At 42.1% G+C, this 23,873-nt stretch overlaps 1 protein-coding gene across 2 annotated transcripts in view; it reads right to left on the bottom strand.

Moving 5' to 3' along the window:
• APBB1IP (amyloid beta precursor protein binding family B member 1 interacting protein) overlaps positions 1-23,873 on the bottom strand; it is a 96,236-nt gene that overhangs the window by 13,879 nt on the left and 58,484 nt on the right. For both annotated transcript variants that reach the window (XM_060192327.1, XM_060192325.1), the window contains 4 exons: positions 14,400-14,559; positions 11,836-11,957; positions 7,302-7,388; positions 2,690-2,833 (listed from right to left, as the gene is read on the bottom strand). In XM_060192327.1, the coding sequence (XP_060048310.1) occupies positions 2,690-2,833; positions 7,302-7,388; positions 11,836-11,957; positions 14,400-14,559 (513 nt within the window). The remainder of the gene's footprint in view (positions 1-2,689; positions 2,834-7,301; positions 7,389-11,835; positions 11,958-14,399; positions 14,560-23,873) is intronic.

Genomic DNA, 23,873 nt, shown 5'->3' with positions numbered 1-23,873 from the left:
GCATACACAAAGTTTTTAGAAAACTAGTATTACTGGACATGCCGTTCCATGAACTTGCTCTTTTCCCCTCCAGGGTTATTGCTGGGGCTTGGTGCCTGCACTACGAATCCAATGCTCCTGGAGGCCATTTTTTCCCCCTTTTGTTGCCCTTGTTATTTTATCGTTGTTGTGGTTATTATTGTAGTTATTACTGATGTCATTGTTATTGGATAGGACAGAGAGAAACTGAAAGAAGAGGGAAAGACAGAAGCGGGGAGAGAAAGATAGACACCTGCAGACCTGCTTCACCGCTTGTGAAAGTGAACCCTCTGCAGGTGGGGAGCTGGGGTCTCGAACCAGGATCCTTACACCAGTCCTTTGCACTTGGAGCCATGTGCACTTAACCTGTTGCACTACCACCCGGCTCCCAAACTTGTTATTTTCTTAACATGGCATCTTGGGGGTCTTTCTATGTCAAGATAAATGAAAGGATACGTGACATGCATTTTTATGAGTATACAGCACCCAATGCAGTGATTTAGCCATTTTACTATAGATAACAAGAGATTATGGACACACCATGCTTCTACCGCGACGCTCTGCTAGTTAGGTGACCAGAGATAAATACAATATTTAACTATTATAAAAATACTGCATGCCTGACTCCCTTATATTTGGCATTCTTTTTCTTGACTGGCTAGCTGTTTCTTTCATTCCTATGTTAATGGGAATGGTGAACTTACCTTGCCTAAATCTAAATAAACAATTCTAATTTTTATCACCAAGTATGTTGTTTGTGGTAGACTTATATGCAAATGAAAAAGACCTAAAATTCCTAAAGCAAATTTCTAAGATACATAAATGAAACTTATTTGGGTGTTATGTTCCTTCTGAACTGAAAATGTACAGGAAGGAAAGCAGCATTTCTCAGACTGAGGCCAGCAAAGGCGGAAGCTGCCTTGGGCCAAGTATTACCCATAGGCCTCACTGCTTGACAAGAAAAAGGGGATTCTAGGAGCAGACCTGTGTAAACACCAGGACTTCACCTTCATGGGCATGTGGCAACCTTAGAAGAAGCCTGCAGTTTGTAAATACGCCACTCGGTGGTGCTCTACCTTCAGCAGTGAAGATAAAACACATACCGTTTATCTTATCTCAAATACAGATTAAGTGGTTTTGTAAAAAAAAAAAAAAAAGCAACAACAACAACAATAATAATAATGTGGTGACAGGGAAATGAACTCGGGGTTTCACACATGAACAATTATCACTGCAGAGAAGCCTCACTGGCCCAATTTCTTCATTCACTGTTTTTTCTGAGAGGAGAAAGGGAGAGACAGAGTAGAGATACCACAGCACTGTTCTGCAATTTATGGACTAATGGAACTCCCTTGTGCTCCTATGTGGTGCCTTGACTTGGAACCCAAGCCTCACATACAGCTTGGTATGGGTTCTATGCTGTGAGCTTCTCTCTCAGTCCTAAAACTTTTCAAAGGCAAACAAGTGATGAAAATGCCTCAACCCTCTAAGAAAGATCTTCAAAAAGAATGATGGACAGAAAGAAGAGTTAAAATGACATCTCAAAGAATAGTTTACCATTTATTTAATTGGATAGGACAGAGAGAAATTGAGAGAGGAGGGGAAGACAGAGGGGGAGAGAAAGACAGACACCTGCAGACCTGCTTCACCACTTGTGAAGCAGGTGGGGAGCTGGGGGCTCAAACCAGGATCTTTGTGTGGGTCCTTATGCTTGGTACTATGTGCACTTTAACCCGGTGTGCTACTGCCCGGCCTCCTAAGAATGATTTACCATATGCTTGAAGATTTGAGACAATCACCTCCATCATCAACTAGAAGTTCAATGTTTGTCTAAACAAGTCTGCTAATTTATTTAGGAAAATGAATATAGCACATCTCACAGAATAATTTAAATGTTCAGAATATAAATGCTAAAATCTAAAGATTGATTAATATTTTTAATACCTCTATGATTCCTGGATAAAGAAGTTTTATTATGCTAACTATAGAATAAAAGAGGAGGTATGAAAGGGAAAATGGTCAGAAACAGATTATATACTGTAACAAATTCACTTGAAAGTGAACAAATTAGAAAAGTCTTCTCAAAATCTGACTTTAAACAGGTGAACCTCTTCACTTTCAAAACAGGGCTACGAAGATGAACTCACCAAACCCCACCTCTCCAGAGTCTTACTTCACTAGGAAAAGACAGAAACAGGCTGGGGGTATGGATCCACCTGCCAACACCCATGTCCAGTGGAGAAGCAATTACAGAAGCCAGACCTTCCACCTTCTGTATCCCATAATGATACTTGATCTATACTCCCAGAGGGTTAAAGAACAGGGAAGCTTCCAGTGGAGAGGATGGGACATGGAACTCTGGTGGTGGGAACTGTATGGAATTGTAAAAAGATTAACTATCTTGCTAATGATTTTTAAGTCACTAATAAAAAAAATAAAATCAAAGATGCTAAAAAAATAGGGCTATGAAAAAATTCAAAGGGCTTCCTACAATTTTATTCTAAAAGGTATGTATTCGTATAAACATTATATGTGACATGAATTTCAGTATATTTAAGCTACCTTAGCTATACGTATTTAAAATTAAGTATATTTTTAGCTTTAGTGTCATAGGAATTATAATCTTTTTTTTTTTTTTTGGTGCTATAGAGTTTTTTTTTTTTAATCTGACCTTAGTTTTTCCTTTGGGTACATAATAAATTCCAGAAGCCCGTAAAAGAAAATAACGCCTTTTCCAAGATTTCTTTCCATCTTCTTTCAGATAAAGAGCTCCTTCAAGCTCTGGTACAATGACGGATGTTCCACAGAAACTTTCCTGAAATTGAGGTAAAACACATGATATAAAACACTCATTTTGTTGACATTTCAACAAACCAGTAAAGTAGTTTTTAAGTTAAACTTTATTTCTAGCTGCAACTTAGAGTGAACGTATGGCCTGCTGTTAACAAGAGGGAGATTAGTCTGCTGGTGGAGTCCAGCTCCACAGTGAGTGAGATTTCTTTTTTTAAAAATTTTTTAATTTAAAAAAAATTTATTTAAGAAAGGAGACATTAGCAAAACCGTAGGATAGGAGGGGTACAACTCCACACAGAGTGAGTGAGATTTCAAGGCTTCCCGACTCCTCAGCTCTGTGACCACGGTTGGGCAAACTATGAAATCTCAGTTCCTTTACTTGTAGAAGTGTAGTAACAATAGCCTTAACCTCACGAAGAAGATTATGAATTAATCTGGGCATATTGTAAGAACTAAATATAAGCTTTGGCAAATACAAAGAAGAAAATCATTACTTTTCCTGTAAGTAAAAAAAAATACTATTTCACTCTTAGTAAATAGAAAAGTCATAAATATATATATTATATGTAAGTTAATTTAATCTTGGAAATATCTCCTTATCTAAGGATCAAGAAGGCAAATATGAATATTACAATACCAGAAGAGGATAGTGACAAAGTAATTTTCTTTTTTCTTATTCCATTCCATATATTTATTTTTCTTTTAATAACTGATAATTTTCTTTGTAATGTAGTCAATATATCTTAATGTATCTAGTAAAACACCTATCAGTTTGGTCACTTTACATGGAATTTAAAATAAACTATACATAGCAGGAAATGAACATAGTTTGTTATTAGTTTATAGCAACAGTAATAATAAGGTTTAAGTAAAGATCATATATGTCTTCATGCCAGCAATAATTTTTCTTGGGGGTGGGTTGCTGAGGACTGAAGCTAGTGCCTTAGGTATCCAGAGCATGAGGTCTGTCACTGAGCTGTAGTTCTGACCTGATAATACCTTTTTCCTGACAAAGTACATTTTCAAATGCCAAAACTTGCATCATTATATGTTCCTTAACAAAATTTACTTAAAAATCAATGTGACAAAATTAATACAGACTAGTCTATCAGTCAGTTTAGAGATTCAAACTTAATTCTTTTGCCTTCTAGTAACTCAGCTTCGTTGTACTCAGTGAATGGCGAGTAACTTCCAGCTTTGCATCCTTCCATCAAATGTGTATGTGGTTGAGCCAGGATACTTTTTGTTCTATTCGCATCTCCTCAGTGATTCACCCAAATTTGGCTAGTATTAGTTGTCTTGTCAATAGTCTCTTATTCAAGAAAAAGATTTTATTTATTTATTTTTATTTATTTACTTTTTATTTTTGAGAGAGATGTATGTAGTGAAAGACACAGAAATACCAGAGCACTGCTCAGCTCTGGTTTGTGGTGGTGCGGGGGATTGAACCTGGGACTTCAGGCATGAGAATCTCTTTGCATAACCATTATGCTGTCTATCCCTCCCCCACCCCACCCTTGAAGGATACTTTGAATGATGCTTGGTACATAGAAAGTGTAATAAGCACTTGTTCAACTAGAAAAGTCATTACATTCCAGAGAGAGAGTTTCTAGTTTGCACTATAGCATGTCATGGGCTCCTTCCACCCACCCCTCTTTCACCAGAGCACTGCTCAACTCTGGGTTATAGTGGTGTGGGGAATTGAACCTGGGACTTCAGAGCCTCAGGCATGATAATCTTTTTGCATAACCATTATCTATCTATCTATCTATCTATCTATCTATCTATCTATTTTTTAACAAACTGATGTCAGAATGATGGCTACCAGCAGGGAACAAGATAGGGTGGACTGACTAATGATGGATATTGACAGCCAGAGGTGGACATGATGTGAAGTGAAAAACTGGACACCTGGGACCTTCAGTGTTGGAAATTAAAGTTCCCTCAACAGAAATAATATTGTTTAAAAATAAAACTTTACAAGGGAAAAAAAAAGATTTGAGGATCAAAATTAAAGTAGGATACTGCTAGTTTTTCAAAGCATGTTTTAAATTTTCATTCACATCCAGCTTTTTAAAAATAAAATTTCACTGGCTGACAGTACTGTATCAGTGTCAACACAGTTTGACACCTCAAGCTGTATACTGACGCTCGAGAACCATCACACTGGTCCGGGAGGTGGCACAGTGGATAAAGCACTGGACTCTCAGGCATGAGAACCATCACACTATTTAATTCACTTCCTCTGAGCACTCCTCCCATTCACTGTCCCTCTGACAACCACCGCATTTTTTTCTTCCAAAAAAAATCTACAAGTTATTTTTATGCACGTCCAGCTTTTGAAATAAGAATCACTGAGGCAACTACATAAATCAAGGCATAAAACAGTCCTTGGTTCACAGGCAGTTGACATCTAAGCACTGACTGTCAGCAAGCGGCATTGTGGGGAAGCTCTTCACTCCCCTGTGTCTGTGGGCCTCCATCTCTGCCTGGTGTGCTTAGAACAGGCCCGTCCTTGTTGCAGGCATATCAGGTACTATATTTTCCTCAACCCAACCTGGAATCTGTTTGGAAAATGCAGACAGGTCCCCATTCCCACTGTTGAGCCTCCTTGGGAAATGCCACTGTGCTCTTGGTCCCAGGAATCAGACTGTCTGTGTGGGTGTTTAGGCTCTAGGAAGTGGCAGCCATTTTGCAGTGCTGCTCCTGGTGGTATGGGGCTGGGTGTGTGTGTGTGTGTGTGTGTGTGTGTGTGTGTGTGTGGTGCTGATAGGAACAGAAATAAATGAGGAGCCTGGGATGACCACGCAGGATGGGAGAGGGGGTCCGGGAGGTGGCGCAGTGGTAAAGCATAGGATTCTCAAGCATGAGGTCCCGAGTTCAATCCCCAGCAGCACATGTACCAGAGTGATGTCTGGTTCTTTCTCTCTCCCCTTCTATCTTTCTCATTAATAAATAAATAAATTCTAAAAAAAAAAAAAGAAAGCAAGAAAAAAAAAAAGAAGAAAGAATATGAATGGGGCTAGGCAGCCCAAGTCTCTTGAGATTTCAAGAGAAATTCAAGGAAAGTTCAGCAAATTTTCGGGAGTGAAGAAAAGTAGTTTGGGACTTCAGCATCCCCACTAGCAACCTGTGACCTGACCCTCATCTGTGCTTTGAGCTGGGAGCACAGTCTGGGCTTTGAGTATAGTCACATGTCCATGAGGAGTTAAAACAAAAACTGTCAAGTGAACTTCTGGAATGAGACCCCACAGTGCTCATCCTGGACACCTGTAGAATGACAGATACATGGCACTTCTGCTACCCTCTGGGCCTCTGGAATAACTCAGGAAATGGAGGTGCTTCAGACATGAACCTCAGTGGGCAGGGCCATACCTTGTGTCAGAACTCTAGCTCCAAACGTCACAATTCCCACACCCCTGGCTACTAGATGAGCGTTTCAGAACTCACTTAATTTTATTTATTTTAACAACAACTTATTATTTATTGTATAGAAAGAGAGATAAATACAGACGTGCAATACTGATTTGCTGTTCATGAAACTTTCCCCTTGCAGGTGGGGACTAAGGGCTTGAACCCAGGTCCTTGCACACTGTAACATATGCCCTTAACCAGATGCACCACCACTTAGCCTCCATAGAACTCTAAAGAAGATTTGGATGGGGTAGGGGAGATAGCATGGTTATACAAAGAGACTCTGCTTGAGCTTCTAAAGTCCCAGGTTCAGTCCTCTGAACCACCATAAACCAGAGCTGAGCAGTGCACTGTTAAAAAAAAAAATAGCTGTCTTTGCATCTAACTTAGGTGGAACATGTCAGTAACAAATAGGGCCATGGAGACAGCTCACCACAGTAGAGCACAGGACTTGCATGCCTGAGGGGCCAGGTTTGATACCCAGCCTTGTATATGCCGAGCACTGCTCTGTTCTCTTGCTCTCATAAAAATAAATTAGCCTTTTTATTATTATTATTTTTTTAAATATTTATTTTATTTATTTATTCCCTTTTGTTGCCCTTGTTGTTTTATTGTTGTAGTTATTATTGTTGTCGTAGTTGTTGGATAGGACAGAGAGAAATGGAGAGAGGAGGGGAAGACAGAGAGGAGGAGAGAAAGATAGACACCTGCAGACCTGCTTCACTGCCTGTGAAGCGACTCCCCTGCAAGTGGGGAGTCAGGGCTCGAACCGAGATCCTCATGCCGGTCCTTGTGCTTTGTGCCACCTGCGCTTAACCTGCTGTGCTACAGCCCGACTCCCCTTATTTTTTTTTTAAACAAAAGTAAGGAAGATGTATTGTCTAAAATTGTACTTTTTTTTTATAAACCAAAGAATTTAATTCAAATAGCTATAATCTAGTAATAATTCGATTTAAAAACTCCAAGTTAAAATTTCAGTGTGTCTCAAATCTGCCATTGTTCTCAAAAGGGAATAATTTAAAAAGTAGACCCGCAACAGCCTTCTCTAGTCTTCCATTCTGCAAAATTAAACTTACCTCAAGTAAGGATTCTTTGTTCTTAGCGTTCATTTTCTCCATTGTGTCCTTGTTTTCTTTTTTCCCTCTGTTGACCAAGTAAAAGTTCTAAATAAAACAGGAGACGTCAAGGTCAGTAAGTGGTCACCTACGTGCTACACACCACAGATTCATGTTGGAAAGAGAAAACAGAGGGGTCTGAAAGAGCATGGGAGCCTCCGGGCCCAGGCAACCCAACTGTCCACTGACTGCTCACTACTGTGTCACGGAGGTGGCAGTGAAGCCTCCCTTTCCTCCCTCAGTGCACAGTCAGCGAGGAGGCAAATGCAACGGCTGGAGATACCAGCAAGAGAGGTGATGTCTCTCCACTGTGCGCTCCTGAGTGGACCACCACTCAGCCCCTTCAGGTTCTTATTTTTATTTTATTTAATTTTTTTTTTTTTATGAGAATACTGCTAAATTCTGGCTTCTGTTGTTGCTGGGGATTGAACCTCAGGCACAAAGGTCTTTCTGTCGAAACTCTATGCTAGCTCCCTAGCCATTAAACGTCTCAGGATGACTAAGCTCTTCTGTACAAAAACATACCAAGTCATACTTTCTACCTATACCATTCTCATTTTAAACCTGGAAGGTACACTTTCATTATTTGACTTGTCCCTTTTCTTCAGTGAGATTGCAAACTCTGGGACAAATAATCTTTATCTTCCAAAAATAGTCACCAGAGTCAGCCAAATGGCTAAGATGAACCCTACCAAAGGGTTCTCAGACAAGCCAACTTTGAGAAAACATTCCACATGCTCATCCTTTTTTTTTTTTTTTTTTTTTTTTAATGAATCAACTGCTCAAAGACTCAAGCTTTTCCTTGTATTATCTCTGGTTAACATTAGCTCTTTGCACAGTTTCTAACGTTTGGATGGCTCCTAGACAGTTCCATGACTGGCTTTAGTGAGGCACAAAGACAAGGCGTACAGACTCTAAGTCCTAGTCCTGAAATGAGGAAGCGGAGTCTGTCTGAGGTTATGCTCTAGCCAACACTGAGACCCACTAGCTCATGTGAATGTTGGCAATTGTACTTTAAAAGAAATTAACAACCCAAATGAAGCACAGGATGAATTTGTACTTTTTTCCCCCCCTCCAGGGTTATCACTGGGGCTCGGTGCCAGCACTATGAATCCACCGCTCCTGGAGGCTATTTTTCCCATTTTGCTGCCCTTGTTGTGGTTGCTATTATTATTGTTGTTATAGCTATTGTTGTTGTTGGATAGGACAGAAAGAAATGGAGAGAGGAGGGGAAGACAGATGGGGAGAGAAAGACACCTGCAGACCTGCTTCACCGCTTGTGAAGAGACCTCAAACCGGGATTATTATGCTGGTCCTTGCACTTTGCGCCATGTGCGCTTAACCCGCTGCGCTACTGCCCAGCCCCAGAATTTGTACTTTTTAATGAACTGTTTCCGATAGTACTTGTAGAGAAAAAGGTTAGTCAATTAAAAAAAAATTCTAGATTGTATTTGTATAATAAACTCCCTCTGAATATATTCTTAACTAGGATCTTTTTTTCTTTTTTGTTAACTTAGCATAAAAAGTAAAGTTTACAGGGCTGGGGAGGTGGAGCAGAGCAGCACATAGGACTTCTGGCTATTACAAATCACGCTGCTCTGAACACAGGTATACACACATGCCTGGCAACAGTACATAACCGGGCTGAGCAGTGCTCTGGTTAAGGGAACAACATCGGGTTAAAGGCTAATAACTAAAATATACAAAAGAGCTAATGAAATGCAGCAAATGGAGGATATGAACAGAATATTCACCAAAGAAGAGGTCCAAAAGGACAACAGAAATGTGAAAAAATGCCCCTAATCATTGACTGTCAGGGAAATGCAAATAAAGATAATAATGAGGTACCACTTCACTCCTGTGAGAATGGCATACAACAGAAACATTAGTAACAATAAATGCTGGAGAGGTTGTTGGCGCAAAGAAGCCCTCCTGCACTGCTGGTGGGAATGCTGGTAGGAACCAGTTGGACCTTTTGGCCCAGGCCCTGTGGAAAGCAGAAGGACAGAAATGGACCTACCCTATGACCTGGCAATTCTTCTTCTGAGGATTTAATTTATGGAACCAAACACACCCATCCCCAAAGATGTGTGTATATCTATATTCATAGCAGCACAATTTATAATAGCCAAACCTGGAAGCAACCCAGGTGTCCAACAACAGATGAGTGTCTGGGCAAGTTATGATCTATGTACACAATGGAATACTACTCAGCTTTTAAGAATCATGAATTCACTTTTCTTCATCTCATCTTGAATGGAACTTGAAAGAAACATGTGAAGTGAGATAAGCCAGAAAGAGAAGGATGAATATGGGATGATCTCACTTTCAGGCAGAAGTTGAAAAACAAGATCAGAAGAGTAGAACCTGAACTGGAATTGGCGTATTGCACCAAAGTAAAAGACTCTGGGGTGGGGGGTGGGGTGGAGGGGAGAATACAGGTCCAAAAAGGATGACAGAGGACCTAGTGGGGGTTGTATTGTTATATGGAAAACTGGGAAATGTTATGCATGTATAAACTACTGTATTTACTGTTGAATGTAAAATATTAATTCCCCAATAAAGAAATAAAAAAAAGATTTAAAAAAAAACAAAGAGAAGGATGAATATGGGATGATCTCACTCATGGACAGAAGTTGAGAAATAAGAACAGAAGGGAAAACAAAGAGCAGAACTTGGACTGGGTTTGGTGTACTGCACCAAAGTAAAGGCCCAGCAGGTCACTGCCAGGTGCTTTTGCGATGACTCAAGTCCCACACACGGGGCACACATAGTACCCTAAGGAGTGTATCTCTTGTGACTGAGAGCCCAGTACCATCTCTGTCCAAGAAGGAGCTTGTCCACCACGTAGAAGTACGTCTTAAGCTTCACGCAGGTGCAAAACGAATACAGTCTCCTAAGTAGTAGATTCTCCCTCCCTGCAGATTCCCAAGGACCAGTAAATTCTCCCCAATTACCAAGGTTGAAGAGGCAGTGCTTTGCAAATGCTGTCTCCCTGTCTCTACTGCTTACTGCTAGTAATAAACTTCCCAATTACTTCTTTCTACCTTGATTGTGTCTTTTAGCTCAGCATTCATCAAGAGACCAATCCATTAAGGTTGGTTGTGACAATGGTATCCTCATTAATGTAGGTACTAATGCACGGCATAATGGTAGCTGCGGTTTGAAAGCTTTGCACTTTTTATTGTTTGCTATTTGTCACAAGCAAGTGTACTAAATAGCTTTGTTGTCCATCTGCCATTAAACACCCTAGAGAAAAGCACAGTACGGAGAAAAGAGCATGTTTTTTTTTTTTTTTAGTATTTATTTTTATTTATTTATTCCCTTTTGTTGCCCTTGCTGTTTTATTGTTGTAGTTATTATTGTTGTTGTCATTGTTGGATAGGACAGAGAGAAATGGAGAGAGGAGGGGAAGGCAGAGAGGAGGAGAGAAAGATAGACACCTGCAGACCTGCTTCACCGCCTGTGAAGCGACTCCCCTGCAGGTGGGGAGCTGGGCTCAAACTGGGATCCTTATGCCGGTCCTTGTGCTTTGCGCCACCTGCGCTTAACCCGCTGCGCTACAGCCCGACTCCCAAAGAGCATGTTTTTATGAAGAAAGTGTTCTGGGATATCCTACTTTCTCTTCTAGTGCAATGGGACTTGGATTTTTTTTTAAGAAATGTATTGGATAGAGAAAGAAAAAAATTGAGAGGAAAGGAGGATCTAGAGAGGGAGAGAGAAAGAGGGACACCTGCAGACCTGCTTGATCACTTATGAGGCTTTCCCCCTGCAGGTGGGGCCTGGGGGTTTGAACCTAGGTCCTGGTGCATGGTAACATGTGTACTCAGCTGGATACAATTCTGCCTGGCCTTGGTTTTCTTTTCACCTTCAAAATACAAATGTGTTTAGATGTCCCCAATAATCTTGTCCGTGGTGAACATGATTTGACTTTATAGAAAGAGTTAATGACTCTTCTGCACTTAGTTGACTGGAGTCTACAAGGGTAAAACTCCACAGTTATGTGACACCCTTTTACATATGACATTAAGAAAAAGCCCTTTTTAAATATCCTTTTTATTACACAGCCTGTGGAACTAGGGTAAACAAGCTATGTATTTCCCTCAGGTGTTCCCATTTGTTATTCCACATAAACAAGAACCAAACATGAACACCAAAGGACAGAGTATTTCTAAAGTTGAGGCATCCAGGACTCACCAAGCAAAAAGATACGACAACTGAACTGGATTAATGCTGTCAAACAGAAGTAAGAACGGGACGGGATTTTCTTCAGCAGATCCATCTTGGATACTGAATCCAAAGAAAAGACGTTCTTTTCTTTCTGCATCCCTCAAAGGACTCTTACTGCAAATGTTCTAAAGGTTGAGCTTGTGTTTATTCAAAAGGACCCCTTGTGTGATCCGTTCTGAGATGATGAGTGATGTGGGAAGTACACAGGTCACAGCGGAGACTCCTCTGTACTATACACCATTCAACAGTACAGGCATTATCTTACCTGTGGGTTTTTAAATACAGAATATTTTTCTTCCTTCTCTAAAAACAACACTTTGTTTTCTGTGTCTCTTGTCCAGTCTGATAAGACTTCAACAACATTTTCATGGTCTTCAAAAAACCTTTCTGATGAAATGAAAGAAAGCATTTTTTCAGACCCAAGATATTAGGGTTCCCTACACAGATAATGTTAGTTAGTACCAAGTTAAACATAGTGCATCATACTTCTCCTTGATGTCTGCAACTTCTAATTTATACGTATATATGATTTAATATCGATCTACAAAATTATGAGATAACAGGGGTATAATTCTGTACCATTCTTACCACCAGAGTTCTGTGTCCCCATTCTCTCCATTAGAAACTGCAGGAAATTCTCCCAAGGTCACCGAGGGGGGTTGACTAGTATTTCTATAGATATCTATACTTATATCAATATTTGCTCTTTTGTTTCCCATGGTCCTGCCTTCTCTTCCTGTCTAAGTCATACCTACACCTATTACTGATTGTCCTTCCCTTTCCCCCCTTCTCTCTCCAGGTGCTGATGGAACCGGAGATTCAGAGCCTTCTTGGTCATCTTCTTCTAACATTTCTCCTCTTCTGGGAGTATTCTTTATGGGGTACAGAAGGTGGGAGTTCTAGATTCTGCAATTGCTTTTCTGCTGGACATCAATGTTCGTAGGTTAATCCATACAGCCAGCCTGAGAAACTGCTAATTCTTACTGATGCCACATGGCTATATCCCTGTTAGATGGACTATTTCAGGTCTTCAACTTAGTTTCCATTAAGAAGATGTGGCAAAGCCTACAATGCAGTGAGAATGATGACCTACCATTGCACTTTTTTTCATATAAGATTATTATTATTATTACTTTTACTTTTAATAGTCCCAAACAGAGGTAAGCATTCTCTCTGTCAGATAACTAAGCAATGACTGGTTAAACAATTTTGAGTGCAATTTTGAGTTCAAAATATTCTAAAACACCATTCCCTAAACTCTCAAAACAGTCTATGAATGTCTGAACCAAAACTAAATATAGAAGGAGGCTTTCATTTCTCTGTTTGACGTAGCGAGTTGAAGAGAACTTCGAGGACTTGTTTCAGGGTAGGTAATTTCCTCTAGAAAAATAAAACAAACACCTAAAGTTCCTAAAATAGGTAACTGTACCCACCAGTATTTCTGGAAGACGTTCTGTGAGTGAAATTAAGAATGAGAAAGAGGGGGTCAGGCAGTGGCGCCCCAGGTTAAGTGCACATAGAACGAAGCACAAGGACCCGTACAAAGATCCCAGTTCCAGCCCAGGGTGGGTCCCCATCTGCAGGGGGGTCACCTCACAAGCAGTGAAGCAAGTCTGCAGGTGTCTTTCTATTTCCCCTTCTCTCTCAGTTTCTCTCTGCTCTATCTAATAAAATGGAGGGGGGAGGGTGCCAGGAACAGTGGATTTGTGGTACTAGCACCGAGCCTCCAAAGATTTAAAAAAAAAAAGGAATGAGAAAGTGTATTGCTTTAATGGCTTCTTTTCTTTAATCTATTATTATTATTGCTGTTGTTGTTGTTGCTTTGCTCCACCAATTCCTATCAATTACACTTTGCTATCGGGGTTGAATCTCTTCCTTTTTTTTTGTAATGTTTTCTTTTATTTTTTAATCTTTATTTATTTATTGGATAGAGACAGCCAGAAATTGAGAGGGAAGGGGTTGATAGGAAGAGAGACAGAGAGAGATGTCCGCAGCTGTGCTTCACCACTCGCAAAGCTTTCCCCTTGCAGGTGGGGACCGGGGGCTCGAACCTGGGTCCTTGAGCACTATAACATGTACACTCAACCAGGTGTGCCACCACCCAGTCCCGTGCTGAGCCTCTCCCACTAGATAAAGAGTCAGACATCAGGCTAGCAGGCTGGGGGCAAGAGGAAGTGAACAGTGATGTGAAGTCTACTTCAGAGTCACACTAGAGTTAACAAACAAATAAACAAAAAAACCCAAACAAGCAAACAAACAAAACTCTACAGAGACCTGAAGTGACTACTACTTAGTTCCTTCTATAATCTGCTCAGCTTATGAAGCAGGCCCTATGAAGTATCCACCTGCCACTTCCTCTTCCTTGTGGGGGCCCTAGAGACTTGGTAAGAATAAGGCTTCTGGGTCCCAAGCTGTGGGCCCCCCAACAAAGAAACGGAGAGGCCAGCACTGAGTCTGACTCTGGGAAGTGACAGAGAAGACGTTTTAATGGACTTGCACCAAACTCTTCTCAAGTAACAGAGTAAGACCCATGAAAGAGAAAAAAGAAAGGGTGGCATGGTGGTGCACCTAGCTGAGTGCACATACTCCCATGTGCAAGGACCGGGGTTCAAGCCCCCAGTTCACTTTTGTATGGGGGAAGCTTCCTGAGTTGTGAAAGTCCTGCAGCTCCCCCCTCGCTCCTTCCCTTCTCCCTCTCTCACCCCCTTCCCTCTCTATTTCTCTCTCTTGCTCTATCCAAAATAAATAAATAAAATTAAAAAAGAGAAAAGAATGAACGCAAAGCCACGGGATTTGGGAGGGCCACTCGTTGCTGGGCACGGGACTTACCAATTTGTAGTTCTGGGTAGATTTCATACAGACACCAGTCGACGTTGCAGTCACAGTGGGTCTTCTCAAAAAGGTTGTCTAGAATGTCTCTGGCCAGCTGCCGCTCGTCCACCATGAGGGACTTGGTGCTGCTGTCATTCATGTGCACCTTGACCACAAGCTGAGGAGGAAGCCACACAGTGGCCTGTCAGTGTCAGCAGCCGGAAAAGGCCCTGAAGACTGGGGTTTGAAAGACGCTAGTGTTTCTGTGAACGTGAGCAATCACAAATCCTGTGAACTCACTTGAGGTGAATTCACTCCCCTGCTAAGTCCTCGTTGGAACGTGCTAAGACTATGGAGGAGGATAAACCAACTCACAGAAAAGCAAGGGCAGAGGATGTAGCTCAGCTGTAGCGCGCCACACCTTTCACACGGGAGACTCGGGGTTCGGATACCAACAAGACACTAAAGATAGGACAGAGCTTCCGAGTGATAGCTCACCCAGTAGAGAGTATTCCTTACCAAGCACAGGAACCTGGGTTCACGCCCTGACACTACGTGGGAGCACCAGGGGTGGCACCAGGGGAGCTATGGTTAGTGTAGTGTAGTGCTGAGCTGTCTCTCTTGCTTTCTCTCTAAAGAATAAAGAATGAATGGGGGCCGGGTGGTGGCACACCTGGTTGAGTGCACATGTTACAATGCCCAAGGACCCAGGTTTGAGCCCCCGATTCCCACCTGTAGGGGGAAAAGTTTCACGAGTGGTGAAGCAGGACTGCAGGTATCTCTCTCTCCCCTCTCCATTTCTGACTATCTCTATCCAATAAGTAAATAAAGATAAAAAAAAATAAAGTAAAAAAAAAAAAAGAATGAATGTAAGCGGCCTTGTGGCCAGAGGAGAGATAGCATAATGGGTATGCAGTCAGACTCTCATTCCTGAGGCTCTGAGACATCCCAGGTTCAATCCTCTGCACTATCATAGGACAGAGCTGGACAGTGCTCTGGTAAAATAAATAAATAAATGAATGAATAAAAGATTGGCCCAGAGAGGTTACTCAACAGAACTATTACACATGCTTAAGACCTTGGTTTCATTCCCCAATATGAAAAAAAAAGACAGAAAAGCACACAATAAACAAACTCCTTTTATGGCCATCACAGATTTTGCCTTCTGGTTGAGGAGACAGAAAACAAGGAAAGAGAAGCAAAGAAATGCCGACTTTCTGCTCCCTGGACATGTTTCTGTTACTTGTTCAGGCTCATCCTGAAGCCAAGAAGTATTTCTTGATTGAAAACCAAGCCTGGATCTCTATAATACAGTCTCCTGCATAACTTAGCACAAGTTAGGCCCCTTATTGCAATTCAAGACTCATATTGGACTAAAGAAGCTAACAGTTCTTGGAAGGAATCCTCCTGCCCTGCTGGTGGGAATGCAAAATGGTCCGGTCCCTGTGGAAAGCAGAAGGACAGAAATGGACCTACCCTATGACCAGGCAATTCTTCTCCTGGGGATTTAATTTATGGAAGCAAACACACCCATCCCCAAAGATGTGTGTATATCTATCTGTTCATAGCAGCACAATTTGTAGTAGCCAAACCTGGAAGCAACCCAGGTGCCCAACAACAGATGAGTGGCTGAGAAGGTTGTGGTCTATGTACACAATGGGATACTATTTAGCTATTAAAAGTGGTGAATTCACCTTCTTCACCTCATTTTGGATGGAGCTTGAAGGAATCATGTGAAGTGAGACAAGCCAGAAAGAGAAGGATGAATATGGGATGATGTCACTCATGGACGGAAGATGAGAAATAAGAACAGAAAGGAAAACACAGAGCAGAACTTGGACTGGGTTTGGTGGACTGCACCAAAGTAAAGGACTCTGGATGGGGGGTAGGTTTCTGGTCCTGGTGCTGATGGTGGAGGAGGACCTCGGTGGGGGATTAGTGTTTGGCAGAAAACTAAGAATTTTTACATATGTACCAACAACTGTTGACTGTAAACTACTAATCCCCTCCAATAAAAATTTTTCCTCATATTAAAAAAATGAAACAAAACAAAATGCTAAGCAGATCAGATCTTTGCTTACATAACGTATTAGACTTGTGGGCATGAGGCCCCTATTTGATCCCTGGCATGACATGTTGGAGAAAGCCCTGGCTTTCTCTCTCTGCTTCTCTCACTCATATACAAACAAATACATTTAAAAAATAAGTCTACTGTATTCAGTTCAAAGCCAAACTGCTAAAACCCCAAATCTGGAGGTTTTAGTGGAAAACCTTTCTACTCATCTTCACTAAAGACAGAAGATTTCACTGACTTTTCTCAGACTACTTGTCAAAGTCATTACAATTTCTGGTCCCCATGATTCCGATACAATAGAGCAGAACTAATCCTTGAATTCATGCCTCTGGAGTTTGAATTTTTCTGTGATTTATTTTATATTTGCAGTACATTTTTAAACTATATTAATTGATTTTATGGGAGCTACGGGTTACAATGATGCTATGTATCCAGTCTTCAAAAGGATCAGTGGAAACGTACCACCGAGTCAGTTTCTTACACATTACAGTTCTATTTAAGAGAAGGTTTCCCATGAGCCTTTCTGGGAAGGCCTGTAGTCATATATATATTTTTTAAATATTTATTTATTTATTCCCTTTTGTTGCCCTTGTTGTTGTATTGTTGTAGTTGTTGATGTCATTGTTGTTGGATAGGACAGAGAGAAATGGAGAGAGGAGGGGAAGACAGAGAGGGGGAGAGAAAGACAGACACCTGCAGACCTGCTTCACCGCCTGTGAAGCGACTCCCCTGCAGGTGGGGAGCCGGGGGCTCGAACCAGGATTCTTATGTCGGTCCTTGCACTTTGCGCCACATGCGCTTAACCAGCTGCGCTACTGCCAGACTCCCAGTCATATTCTTTACTGAAATCACAGCTTTTATTATTTAAGAGGGACTCAGTTCTAGCTGAAGTCAGTCAAGACAGAGCATCTCTGACTGCAACACCAGGAAGGTGCAGCTTACTGGCAAGATGCTATCTTTTCCTTTGTAGACTGTCACCGCTCTCCCTCCAGGCTACGGTGCCTGCCATGCAAATATAGCACACCAAGCACACAAACTCAGCAGAGGAAGCCTAAAAGCAGCTTCACCAACCGGAAACTCCTAGTCCCCTGCCTTGTGTTTCTGTTCTCCTTTGGTGGTGTGTGGAGCAAGTTGCTCTAGTCATAGCCTTGGAATCTTACAACATTGTAAACCAGTGTCTAATTAATGCAAAACAGACAAACACAATAGCTGAAAAGAAATTCTAGTCTCTCTCATAAAGGGAAATAGTGAAAGAGAAGTTCTGCCTAGCACGTTCGCCTTGTATTGGTCCTGGTTATTCCCAGATGAGATTTCTTATTTAAGAAGTGACTAGGAAGGTACTTCAGTAGACGAAGCACATGCTTTTCTCCCAGGAGGTCCTGGGTTCGATCTTTGGCACCACATACGGACATCAAGTGTAAGACAAGAAGAACTTCATGGAGGCTCAAACAGTGCTTAAGCCTCTCTCTCTCTTTAACATTTATTTATTTATTTATTTTTGCTAGAGATAGAAATTGAGAGAGAAAGGGGAGGTAGAGAGGGAGACAGGAAGAGATACCTGTAGGATAGTTTCACTGTTTGTGAAGCTTCCCGCCCTGCAGGTGACTAGGTGCTTGAACGAGGGTCCTTGCGCACTGTAACATGTGCGCTCGACCCAGTGTGCATTGCCTGGTCCCTTATCTTCTATAAAAATATAAAAACCTGGGCTGGGGAGGTGGCTTAGCAGCAGAGGGCATGTAGAAGGTATTGGATTTGATCACTGTGGACTGCATTAAAAAAAAGTCACTACTTACGGTTGGCAGTATGTGTGGTCAACTGGGTGCAACACTGTCTGGCCTCCTTAAAGACTATGTTAAAAATCTTTTTATTTATTTATTTATAAAATCTTTTTATTTATTTATTATTGGATAGGTAGAGACAAAGAAACACTGAGAGGGGAAGGGGAGGTATAGAGGGAGAAAAAGGGCCAGTTGGCATACCTGGTTGAGTGCGCATGTTACAGACCCAGGTTCAAGCCCCGGTTCTCCACCTGCAGGGGGAAAGCTTTGCAAATGGTGAAGCAGGGCTGCGGGTGTCTCTCTGTCTCTGTCCCTCTCTATCTCCCCTTTCCTTCTCTATTTCTCTTTGTCTCTAATAAGTAAATATAATAATAAAAAAAAGAGGAAGAGAGAGAGACCTACAGTCTTGCTTCACCACTTGTAAAGCTTCCCACTTGCAGGAGGGGACCAGGGGCTTGAAACTGGGTCCCTGTACACTTAACCAGATGAGGCAGCACCTGCGCCCCCTTAAAGACTTTTTAAGAAATACTTTTTATTTTATTATTTTTTAAGATTTTATTTATTTATTCATAAAAGAGGAGGAGGAGAGATAAAGAATCAGACATCACTCTGGTAACTGTGCTGCCAGGGATTGAACTCTTGGACCTCCAGCTTGAGAGTCCAATGCTTTATCCATTGTGCCACCTCCCAGAACACTTAAAAATATTTTTTTATTGAAGAGATTAATGATTTACAGCAAATACAGCTGTTGATACATGTGTAAAATCACTCAGTTTTCTTCCAAACACTCTCACCTCTAGGCTAGGTTCTCCTCTACCATTGTGATCCGGGACCTGAACACACCCCTACCCCGAACCTGCCCCAAAGTGCTTTCCTTTGGTGCAATATATCAACCTCAGTCCAAGTTCTACTTTGTGTTTCCCCTTATGTTTTATTTCTCAATTTCTGTCCATGATCACTCATCCCAAATCATCCTTTTCTTTCGGGTCTATCTCACTTCACATGATTCCTTCAAGCTCCATCCAAGATGAGGTGAAGAAGGTGGTTCATTATTTTTATTTCTTACCTCCAGGGTTATCCCTGGGGTTTGGTGCCTGCACTATGAATCCACTGCTCCTCTGGCAAATGTTTTTTTTTTTTTTGGATAGGACAAAGAGAAATTGAGAGAGGGAAGGGAAGACAGAAAGGGAGAAAGACACCTGCAGACCTGCTTCACCACTTGTGAAGTGACCCCCCTGCAGGTGGGGAATTGGGGGCTCGAACCAGGATCCTTGCACTGGTCCTTGTGCTTTGTACTATGTGTGCTTAACCCGGTGTACCGCCACCCGGCCCCAGGTTCATTATTCTTAATAACTGAGTAGAATCCCATTGTGTATATATACCACAACATTTTCAGTCACTCATTTGCTGTCGGTCTTTTTTTCCCAGGGAAAAATCTGTATCCCAACCTCCAGTGGGACAGATGCTTTTTTTGCCTTTGGATACATTTGAATGATAGGCTCAAGTGCCTTGGTATCAAAACTGTGCTCACCTGACAGTAGAAAGAGTTCCCTAAACCCTAGGTCTTTACTGTGATGTATTTCCTGTGGAAGACAGACCTGCTCCCTGTGCTGAGAATTACGGCTATAATGTAGCTACATGTTTAGAGACACTAAACATATCAGTGCTTAGAAGAATTAATCTTCTTGGTGGAAAGCTTAACGGTGTTTGACTGCATTTTATTTCCACTAAGGAATTTATGAGAAAATCAAGTATAAGCCAGGTGCTTTATTTTTACATAGAGCCAACAAGCTAAACAACATAATTTGACAAGGGTGAAAGGTTGTTATTGTTTTTTTTTTTTTCTCCAAACTTATTTTAATCTCCATGTAGTTGTAAATATTCATAATTATAAAAATGTAGAAAAAATTAAAAACCAACAGAAGGCTGGTAACTTTTGGCAGGAAGAAATCTTATTTACTATTTTGAACAGCTTCTATCACCCCCTTTACCTGCTAAAAAAAGTAACTTATATAAATAAATAACACCAAAACGCAATCACAGTCCTTTGATGTAGCAAACTGAATATTTTTCATAGCTACAGAAATATGATTTGGAAGAAAAATGATTCAAGAGAAAAAAAAATAAAGCCACCACCTTTCTAGTGCTTCCTAGTAAATAGCTCACAGTTTTAAAGTTTCCTTCCTTTTTCTTTTGCAAGCTCTTAAATACAGGAATGCCCTAGTTCATAATCATTTACCACTGTTTTGCTGCTGTAATAAAACTTAGAAATGAAATTGTTCTCCTGTGTCACCAAGCTTTACAATAAACATACAAAATTAATAGATAAGTCCAATTATGTTTCCAGTCCCCCAAGCTTTATATCACAAACTGTGCGCACCATTTGTAATACAAAACAATTTCAGCACTCCACAGAATACTTACTGGCAAAATACTTCCAACAGACATGACCCACCTGCTGTGGATTACGCTTGAGCACTGCCTAGTTCTTTACTACGGAATGAATGGGTCTCAGCTCTTAACGTTCTGTGCCACACCTGAATTTTATAAGAACTCCATTTGTAGTGTCTGAAGCCGGAACAAACATCACTTGGCTTCCCAGTTGGCTCTCCTTCTGCCCTGAACACAACGGTTTTCTGCTGTACATCTTTTTTTTGGTGTGTGTTAAATCAAGGTAGGTCGTGCTTTGTGTTTAACTGTAAGACTTCCACCCAACTAAGTTATAGCAAAATTCTCTTGCTTTGATATGCAGCAGGGAATAGTTGCTTTCTCCACTCCTTAAAAAACAAAACAAGGGAGTTTGGCGGTAGCACAGCCGGTTAAGTGCAGGTGGTGCAAAGTGCAAGGACAGGAGTAAGGATCCCGGTTCGAGCCCCCGGCTCCCCACCTGCAGGGGGGTCGCTTCACAGGCGGTGAAGCAGGTCTGCAGGTGTCTATCTTTCTCTCCCCCCTCTCTGTCTTCCCCTCCTCTCTCCATTTCTCTCGGTCCTATCCAACAACAACGACATCAACAGCAACAACAATAATAACTATAACAATAAAACAACAAGGGCAACAAAAGGGAAAATAAATATTAAAACAAACAAACAAACAACTCCAGATGAAGTGAACAGGCTGATGATGCTAGCTGATCGATCTTTTAATCCAAAATGCAACTTCTCTTTTTCCTTCTCCTTCTGAAAATATACGCAGCGTGATCTTCCCTGTACAACTGAATGGCTTAAGGGAAGTTTCATTTTTTTTTTTTTTACTTTACTTTTTTCTTTTCTATCTCCAATGGTCACAGTGAGTGACCCTGTAAAGCCATTTCCACTTGTCATTTATTTTGTGATTGCATCAACCCAGCACATCTTTCTACAGGTCAAGAAGGTATTTTTCTAGAGAGGAACACAGGCCACTGGGCTCTTGACCGCTCTCCTTCCAATTTCTCCCACAAAAAAGGCTGAATGATCGCTAAAACCCACAGACAAAACAAACAAATAAACCAATAACCAGAGTAGCCCCTGTTAAAACCCTCATGGGGTATTGCACCAAAGCAAAAGGGCTCTGGGGAAGGAGGGTGGGCAGGGGGAGCTTTGGGCTCCTGGTGCATGGCGGGGGTGGGGGGGAAAGGACGCAAATTGGGAGAGTGTTCTGCAGACACCTGTCATGGTGAGATGAGAAAATGTACCCACGTGTCAACAACTGTGCTGTAAGTCACTATCCCCCTCCCAATAAAGTGATTAAAAAGCGCACACATTACAATGTGCAAGGTCCCAGGTTCAAACCCCTGGCCCCCCCACCTTCATGAGTGGTGAAGCAGGTCTGCAGGGGTCTCTCTGTCTCTCTAGCTCCCACTTCCCTCTCAGTTTCTCTCTATTCAATAATAAATAAGTTAAACAATAAAATGATTTAAAAAAAAACACCAACAAAACCTCATGGAGCGTCTATCACACTTGGAACAGACACATTCCAAATTCTCACCAGCTCAGTGACACCGAAACAGACTTAGGCGGCCTCCCAGACCTGTGTCCTCTCCCTCTTTGCCACGACTCAGTGGCTCAGCTTCCGGAGGGGGGGGACCCCCGATGTACCCTCAGCCATGACTCAGGTGGCCCGGATGTGCGCAGCTCGCTTACAGTGCGCTGACCTATTCGCCCTCGCCCACAGTGACCCGGATGCACCCTCGCCATGTCCGGCCGCCCAAATGCTCCCCCTACACCCTCAGTGCCTAGACGTTCCAGCCCGTGGCTGCAGTGACCTGGTTGCTCCCCACCACACCCACAATTACCTGGGAGGTCGCCACCCTACCCGCAGTGGCTGGGAGAAATTGAGAGGGGAGGGGAAAAGGGAGAGAGAGAGAGAGAGAGAGAGAGAGGCAAAGACAGAGACTTGCAACCCTGCGTTAGCATTTGTGAAGTTTCTTCCACGCCAGGTAGGGACGAGGAACTTGAACTTGGGTCCTTGCACATTGTAACATGTGCTCAACCAGGTGCAACACCACCTGGTCCTGTTTTAGGTTCTTCCTAAATGCCACCTCCCCCACCACAGATTTTATGTGTGTCCAGAGGACCTGACTGTCTGTCTGTCCGATGGGGGTGCCTTAAGGGGGGGGGGCTGGGAGAGCCAGAAGCCTTCCCACTAGGGCTCAAGGCCACTAGGGGCTTTTGACTTGGCTGTGTGACATGGGATGTCCTTGTGGCATCTAGCAGAGGAGGGGCAAGAAGAGAGGCTGGTCATATCCACCCCCCCCAGAGGGGAGAATGTTAGGGCAAGATGGCCAGAGGGATGTGAACCCCAATTCCACCAGGACAGAGACAAAGAAAATGAAAAAAAGGAAGGACACTCAGAAGTAGTAACCGGTGTAGGTGTGACTTAGGAAGAGAAGGGAGGACCATAGAAAACTGGGCAAATATATATAATTATAGATAGTTATAGAAATAATAGTCAACCCGTATCTGTGATCTCTGGAGAACTGCTGTAGTTTCCAATGGAGGGAATGGAAACAGAACTCGGCTGGTGGGAACGGTGTGGAATTGTACCCCTGTAATAATTTTGTAAAGCAATATTAATTCACTAATAATAATTAAAAAAAAGAAGAGAGGTTAAAAAGAAGGAGAAAGAGGAGGAGGAGAAGGGAGGTTAGTCTTAGAAACATGACACCAGCATGGAGAAGACAGGGGGCCCACATCTCAGACCTGGGCAGAATAGCAGCTACATATATTGGGAGCATCCCAGAGATTACTTCCAATGACTTCTGTTTTCTCAGAATAATGGGCAGTAGTGACCCATGGCACTAAGTGAGAGAATGTGGATGTGCCAAAGAGGGCCAGGGAGAAGTGACCTTCTACGTTAGTGGGGGTGGGGGTGGGTGGGTGACTTATTGGGATCGGCTGAAAATACATTGAGGGTCCAGGCCCCAAGCAGCAGAAAAGCTGCATCGACCCAGGGTTGACCAAAGTGAGTACAGTAGAGGAGAAAAATCAAGACAGCCGACGGCATCTAACTTCAGCAAATTGTCCACAGGATTCCATCGTGTGTACAAGGACGATGTAAAGAAATGCAGACATATCGGTACAAATAGGAACAGAGTAACTGGAAAGACTCCTAGATAAGGAGTCATTGGTTCAAGGAACCAGTGAGAAGTGTTGTGGAGACACA

Source organism: Erinaceus europaeus, chromosome 6 (genome assembly GCF_950295315.1).
Source record: "Erinaceus europaeus chromosome 6, mEriEur2.1, whole genome shotgun sequence".
Classification (NCBI taxonomy): domain Eukaryota; kingdom Metazoa; phylum Chordata; class Mammalia; order Eulipotyphla; family Erinaceidae; genus Erinaceus; species Erinaceus europaeus.
The sequence above is the reverse complement of the archived record's forward strand: the minus strand, read 5'-3'. Positions and strand labels throughout refer to the sequence as shown.